General features: G+C 41.9%; 1 protein-coding gene across 2 annotated transcripts; it reads left to right on the top strand.

The window, feature by feature from the left end:
* Positions 1 to 392: 392 nt before the first annotated feature.
* On the top strand, positions 393 to 6,869 carry LOC138122814 (receptor-type tyrosine-protein phosphatase H-like). Of its 2 annotated transcripts, XM_069037163.1 has the most exons (26): positions 393 to 522; positions 572 to 729; positions 786 to 941; positions 994 to 1,292; positions 1,344 to 1,533; positions 1,583 to 1,758; positions 1,810 to 1,954; positions 2,005 to 2,097; positions 2,251 to 2,394; positions 2,442 to 2,576; positions 2,627 to 2,763; positions 2,811 to 3,003; positions 3,057 to 3,121; positions 3,170 to 3,347; positions 3,393 to 3,508; positions 3,556 to 4,051; positions 4,104 to 4,342; positions 4,396 to 4,465; positions 4,789 to 4,979; positions 5,031 to 5,563; positions 5,612 to 5,652; positions 5,698 to 5,873; positions 5,923 to 6,009; positions 6,059 to 6,325; positions 6,375 to 6,490; positions 6,542 to 6,869. In XM_069037163.1, the coding sequence occupies exons 1-26, from the start codon at positions 509 to 511 to the stop codon at positions 6,738 to 6,740; spliced, it is 4,614 nt and encodes a 1,537-aa protein (XP_068893264.1). In that variant the 5' UTR covers positions 393 to 508; the 3' UTR covers positions 6,741 to 6,869. The 2 variants fall into 2 exon arrangements, with proteins under 2 accessions (XP_068893264.1, XP_068893263.1); XM_069037162.1 differs by having other exon boundaries at positions 5,612 to 5,873.
* The last annotated feature ends 66 nt before the right edge of the window (positions 6,870 to 6,935 follow it).

The following is a 6,935-nucleotide window of genomic DNA, read 5'->3' as shown; positions in this document are numbered from 1 at the left end:
GTCACTATTTACTACGATAAGTGTAGAGGAAAAATTTGAAAAACCCACCACAAAAATTTTAAAATATTCAAATATAAAATGATAGATAGTAGTTACGTAGCACCACATCCGCCTTGTCAAAAGGGGTTATCTACCAGAAGTTATCCTCGGTGGTCATAAATGTTATCTTTTACGCAATATACATTTAAATGTCAAAGAAGATTTTTATATTGCCTACCTAATTGGGCAATAAGCTCAGCATATATTTTTTCAAGAAAATGCTTCGAGATTCCTTAAGATTTCAGAAGATGAAGAAATGTTGAGGAGGTTGAATTAGATGGATCGAGCAAAAAATCGTTTGCAAAAGAATTTCTCTTATTATCGTAGTTGTTTGTCACTTTCTTGAATATGCTGTTTCATAATTCCACAGCAAATCCGCTTGACAGAGTCTTATCAGTTTTACAGGATGTGCATCGTCAGATAATCCAAACGCGGTAAAGCGCAAAAATAGTCATTTAAGAATTCGACAATGGTGAAAATAAGGTACTAGCAAAGTTCTTCGTGACAGTTTGATAACTCTTTGGTCTTTTAGATTGTTTTTTGCAATTCTGCTGATCCACCTTGAAAAATCCACTGCCCAAAAGGATTTTTTCATCACCCACAAGCACGGCACCACTTACAATTGTGTGACCAACAGTTCTTTTGCCTTAAGCTGGATTAAGGAAGACATTGAGGAAGACGTCGACTCTGGTAGTGTTTTTTGAGCACGCGGTGAGATATTTACCTGTGAAGATCAAAAATTTCAGTTTCAGCATACATACCGCGACCCGACCTCAACAGCTTCAACTGCAACATTACAGATGACAACAGAACCAGACACTACTTTGTCAAAACTCCTTGGGAGCTGAAGAAACCTCAGGACTCTGACATCAACGAGATAATCTTGGACGAACGATGGGAAGGTTCAATCTCAGATTCAATAAAGTACACAAAACCAATCCCAGTCATTTCTAGAGATGAAAACCTTTTTGACCAAACACGAAGAAACAAGAGACGCACCTCTGCAATTTGTACCAGTCTTGTCAGGACTAAAGTCGAATTTTGAAATTCCACTGTCTCTACGTACGGAGATGGAAGCGCACATTTTTCTGTGCGATGGGCCTCGACCCTATTGGTCTAACTGTTACTGGTTCATGTTAGAAGCTTTTCGTGGTAATTTAAGTGCAATTCGAAAATGTGAAGTGGGAAGTATACCCCATCTGGCCCAACGATTTCCGACTGGGCCTTGCAGAACCCTTCTGACTACCTTAAAGGTGTGTAGCCGAGAAATAATAAAGTGTCCAAAACTGGTGCACAATTTGCAGCACCCAGAGTCTCCAGAGTACCTCTTCGCGGACAAATGGTCTCACTTCAAACTGACGAAAAGAGGAAATCGTTTAAGTTTCAGCCAGGACGAAAGGAAAATCTTGGAGCTGCAAGATGAAGAAGAGATCCATGTGACAGACATGATAATTCACAGTAAGCTGGTCAATGGTTTTTGGAAAATTCACAATGGTAAGTCTACACCTCAGTGGTACCTAATTGAGACATTCTCAATTTGCAGTTGATTTTATTTACACGAATGAAAATACGGATCAGGTCGAGTTAGGGGGACAGATGCGTCTACAAGACCCGTTCTTGTGTCTTTCAATGTACGTCTCGATGTGTGGATCTTGCAAAATAGTACTGGCAACCGCGAACGACGAACAAATTCTAGACGAGAAAATCTACCAAATCGGAGTAAATCTGCGTCGACTTGCAACCACTCAGCATTCAAAAACAATTTTTCAGCACCTAGGGTGGCAAAAAATTGATTTTGTGAGCGACAACGTTCAGTATCAAAACAAAGAGATCACGCTGCTGGTGTCAACAATCGGCGGCAACACGACGCAGCAATACTGGGCCATCGACAAAGTACGACTGTGCAGGAAGAAAGGTAAATGGGGCGATTTAACCAACGGCTACTCATCCAAGAACTTATTTTAGAATTTCGCACGATCACCTCGAGAGAATACGCAAAATGTCAGTCGATGGGTGACGCCAGATCGATCGCGATTGTGGATTCGTTTTCAGCTTCTGGTAAGATTCAGTTGAGTTGGTTTTTAGTAGAGCGCGGCTGTTGAGGTGTGGTGGCTCGGTGCGAAAGCATCTGCCCGCGAAGCGGACGACTTGCGTTCGATTCCCAGCGCGGCCACAATTTTTCTCTTCTATTAAAACAATTTCTGCTGACAGAAAGTAGATGTCCCGAGAGTACTATCGGTGGCTTTTGTGTGCCGTGCACCTGGATCTACGAAAACTGCGGGCAAATCAAAATCTGCAACAAAGACAAGTGCACGTGCTCGGCGGGATACGTCGTGGAGGACCACTGTCGCTCCCGTAAGAGTGTTTTTACACTTCTTCAGATAAGCATCCAAATGTTTTAGCATGTCACGAGAACCGCTATGGTCACGGGTGCAAAGAACGATGTGGAAGATGCAAATACCACTGTGAAGGGGTCGAAGGGACGTGCCTGTTCTCTCGCTGCACTGACGGATACACAGGGCCAAAATGCGACACACGTACGTACACGAGTCAAGCTTTCTTTCAATAATCCTGTCTCTTCACTCAGCACCATCAATCACTTTCTCAAGACCTCCTCTAGTTGTTAACGTGACGTACACAAGCGCCACTATTCTGGTAAAAGATTTTGGCATAAAAAATCCATTGACAGATCAGAAGCCAGTCTTTTACACGATCCAATACAAGGTGGAAACAATCATTAGTACTATTTTCAAGCTCACTTGATATTTTAGCAAGCAGATGATCACAATTCAAGCTGGATGTCGTACCGTCCTGATCACAAATTTAACACTAGTCAGTCTGTGGTGCTCGAGGATTTAGCACCAGGTACACGGTATGCAGTCAGATCCGTTATCACTACAAGCAAAAGCGTGCAATTCACTGGTCCAGAAGTGAAGGTTACAGAGTTCGTCACACGATGTCGAGGTAATAGATAGAGTATTGAGGAGTTTGCACAGCTTTCTGGTTAAATATTTCAGAAATTTCAAACGGCAGTGTGGATGTTACCCCGTCCAATACAAGTGTTAGGATCTTTTTAAAACAGGTGAGAAATGATGTTTTTGTCAAAGAATAGTGATGATGAGAATTTCAGAAAACTGAATCGTGCAAGTTAGATGAGGTTATCGTGTTTCTGAAAGAATTCAAGGCCCTCCCGTACTACCATACCAATGGAATAGACATTACGAATTTGAAACCTTTCACATGGTACACGATTAAGTTTAGAAGAAATGCGCAACAATGGGAGCGGAGGTTTCGCACTGGCGAAGGAAGTAAGTCCCTTTGAAATTGATTTTGACACTAACGTTCGGTTAAAGTACCACAGAAAGTCAAAAATCTCGTTGTCATTGACAAGTCATCTTCAACTGTAAGAGTCAAATGGGAAGAACCAATGATCAACGGCAAATTCGAGCATTACGTCGTCCAATATGGAGTAAGCAATCATGACGAAAGAGTACCACTATTGACAATAAATTTTAGCGTGCGTCGTCCATTGCGTGTAATGTGCAATCAAAAAATCCATCGACAGTGAATTCCTTGAAGGTTAAAAGTACTTCGGTAACAATCGCCGATTTAATTCCGTATTCGCAATACCGGTTTTCTGTGTTTGCCGCCAACGGAAAATTTGAAGGACCTCCAGTTGTCCTTTGGGAAGCAACGTTAGCAGCGAACGAAATCAAATCTGACGAGATACCCGACGCGAGAGTCACACCGGGCGTGCGTGGCGTTATCATTGACTTTTCAAGTAATTGTTCTAAAATTCGGGGACCATTGGTGGTGACATCGACTGCCATTTGCACCAGCGAATGGTGCAAAAAGCAAAACAGAAATGTCAAAACGATGAAAGCGTCACAGGAAATGGTGCTAAATGGACTAATACCATTTTCAAACTACAGCTTGGATCTGACATTTTGTAGAAATTACACGAATTGCGAAAGTGGCGCAAAAAGGCAAACTTTTACAACAAAACCAACATGTGAAGATTGATCACCAAGAACGGAAACAAAAACTAATTTGTTCGTTTTCAGTTCCCAATGGCGTCAGTGACTTGCTGGTTTATACCAAGAACGAAAGTTCAGTCTCGCTCAGGTGGAAACCACCGTACCCACCAACAGGGATTCTTGAAAGATACAAAATAAACTATTACGCAGGTAGATCTTTGTACAAAAAGATTGCAGAATTTGGGATTACACCGTGTAGATTATGGCCTGATCTTCATTGTGTAACACTGAGCAATTTGGAAAGCAACGAAGAGTACTCATTTTTGGTGCGTATTATGAGCTTGTCAACAACGATGACGTAACAATCATTGTTATGCAGGTGAATGCTAAAAACAAAGACTCCCCAGAATTCGGACCAACGGTCGCTGTTGAGGGTAGAACAAAGATAGGTCGATATCAAAGTACAAAACAAGTCCAAAAATTTCCAGTCAAACGATAACTGACTCATTGAGAAAACGTGTGGGAAAAGTACAATTGGGCCCAGATCGGCGCTGTGAGGTGGACAATTTGGTCCCCTACCGTTACATCCTTGTCCAGTAGTGTACCAAAGAGTCAAAACTGTACCTTCTCATCTACCAAATTATTATCCAAAGATCTTAGTGATACTATTTCGTTTGGAAAGATCAAGTTTGCTATTTTTGTGGAACTGGAACTTTTTGGACTTTGTAGTACCCAATTTCGACGTCTCGTCTTATCCTAAGACAATTTTTAGAATCGTCGAGTGCTCCTTACGGTCTAACCATCAAATGGACCATTCAGAATGATTTGAAACTGGAATGGAACCACCCGAACCGATCAAACGGCGAGATAAAATTCTTTTGTATCAACGTGACAAGCGCCAGGAACAAAATCCAAAATCGATTATCACTGACCAAAGGATATGAGCTGACTTACGTTCACAGAGTGAGTGAAAAATTGTAAATGGAAACCAACTGAGATCTTCGTTTCCTTCAGGTAGATGCAGCCCAGCTGCTACCTCTAACCCTGTACACTGTCAGTATTTCGGCCAATAACGGTCTAGAAGGTGAGATTTTGACGGCAAAGGACACGAGTCCACCTAGGACCCCTTCACTTGAAGGAGACCCCAGAATCGTCGCCTCAAACAATACCATCGTAGTACCGAAACCGGTGAATGGATCACGCCAAAGTACTTATGGATTGTACCTGTTGGTTGCAGATCATCAAGGCAGTACTTATGTACATCCGCAATTTAAAATACATGAGAAAGAACTACGATTGCGTTTATCCAAGTCTAAAATTGTCTACCAAGTGGAAAACTTCAATCGGAGCGAGACCATAGATATCGTCACACGATCTAATCTTTCTCTAGTTTCAGGAGAGGTCTACAATGTTACAGTGATTGTTACAAATACCTCAGCAAACAAGACTAGCTACAAAACGTACCACTTGACCTTTTCCGTCCCCAAATCAAATATTGTGTTTCTAGCTTTACTCGTTCTGCTTCTGATTCCAGTTTGTATATTTTGGTAAGTTGCAACTACGAGAAATGAGCACTTTAAGAACGTAGATTTTAGTGTGTGGTACCGTTTCAAGACTCGTTGCAAAAATAAAAAAGGTAAGAGAACAGAACGAGGAACACGGGTTGAAGTCTCAATTTTAGAGACTCCTCCGGAGCTGGATTATTACAATTTAAGGAGTATCTCAAGACGGGAACAAACAGAGGAGACGAAATGTCAAAAACGTGCCGGTTCCCTTTCCAGATTGGTCCAAATTTCAGAATTCGAGCGGTATGTGGCAGAAACAGAAAACAACGAAGATTTGCAACACCAGCATTCGGTAAAAACACAATATACTACGAAAAATTCAGCGGCAATGAATTTTTCAGCTCGTCTTGCAAAACCGCAACAGCGTCGTTTACGAAGTGTTGTGCGGCAACCAGTACTTCGACTACATAGATTTGGAATTCACAGATGTGAGAATTTTTTGTTGGCAACTTCCTCGTCTAATTCTGGTCATTGTAGGGTACTAAAATAACTAAAGCTTACATAGCAGCGGAAGCACCAAAACCGACTTCCGTCGATTACTTCTGGAAAGCGGTTTGGGAGGAAAACGTCGAACACATCGTGTCGCTCGTTCCCCGAGATGGAAATTCCGCGGAGGAGTACTTCCCACGAGAGGACAAAAAAATGGAGTTTCAAAACATTTCCGTTCTGCTGGGCTTCGACAAGACCTTGTCGAACTACCAGTACCGAACTTTTATCTTGATCAATCAAGACCAAATCCGACAAGTATGAAGCGCAATCGGTGAAATGCCATTTCTAGAGTTGTTTCTTCCAGGTGGATCACATCGTGCTGCGGTATCGAGGCGAAGACGCCCTCGAATTCGTACCGACGCTGAGGAAAATGTTGAAGTACCCGTTGAGGACGCATTCGCCCATTTTTATCTGTAGCAGGTTAGGTGACTGTGCGTCGACAGGACAAACATCGATTTTGAATTGTTTCAGTGGTAGCGTCAAAATGACCGGTTTCATTCTACTGTGCGACATGTGCTTGAGGATGGCTGACAAAGATGGTGTCGTCGATGTCTTGAAAAACCTGAAACAACTCTCCACTTACACCACAGACTTGGTTTGCGACGTCGAACAGTACAAATTGGCGCATCGCGTCGTTTCAGAGTGTTTATTTAATAAACAATTGTTGTAACCTATTTTAGAATTGGTTCCAAAAAAAAACTTTCTTTTCCGCCAACAGTAAAGTTTGTCTCTTCCTTAAATTTATCAGCTTTCGTGTTATTTTGTTGTAACAGGTGGTAAATAAACACATTTAACTTTCTTACTCAGTTTTATTTTTCTTCACGTTATCGGAAAAACCCAACGATGAACTTATCGGGGCCGCTGC

This window comes from Tenebrio molitor, chromosome 2 (assembly GCF_963966145.1).
Source record: "Tenebrio molitor chromosome 2, icTenMoli1.1, whole genome shotgun sequence".
Taxonomy (NCBI): Eukaryota; Metazoa; Arthropoda; class Insecta; order Coleoptera; family Tenebrionidae; genus Tenebrio; species Tenebrio molitor.
Note: the sequence above shows the minus strand (reverse complement) of the source record. Positions and strands in the feature narration are given on the sequence as shown.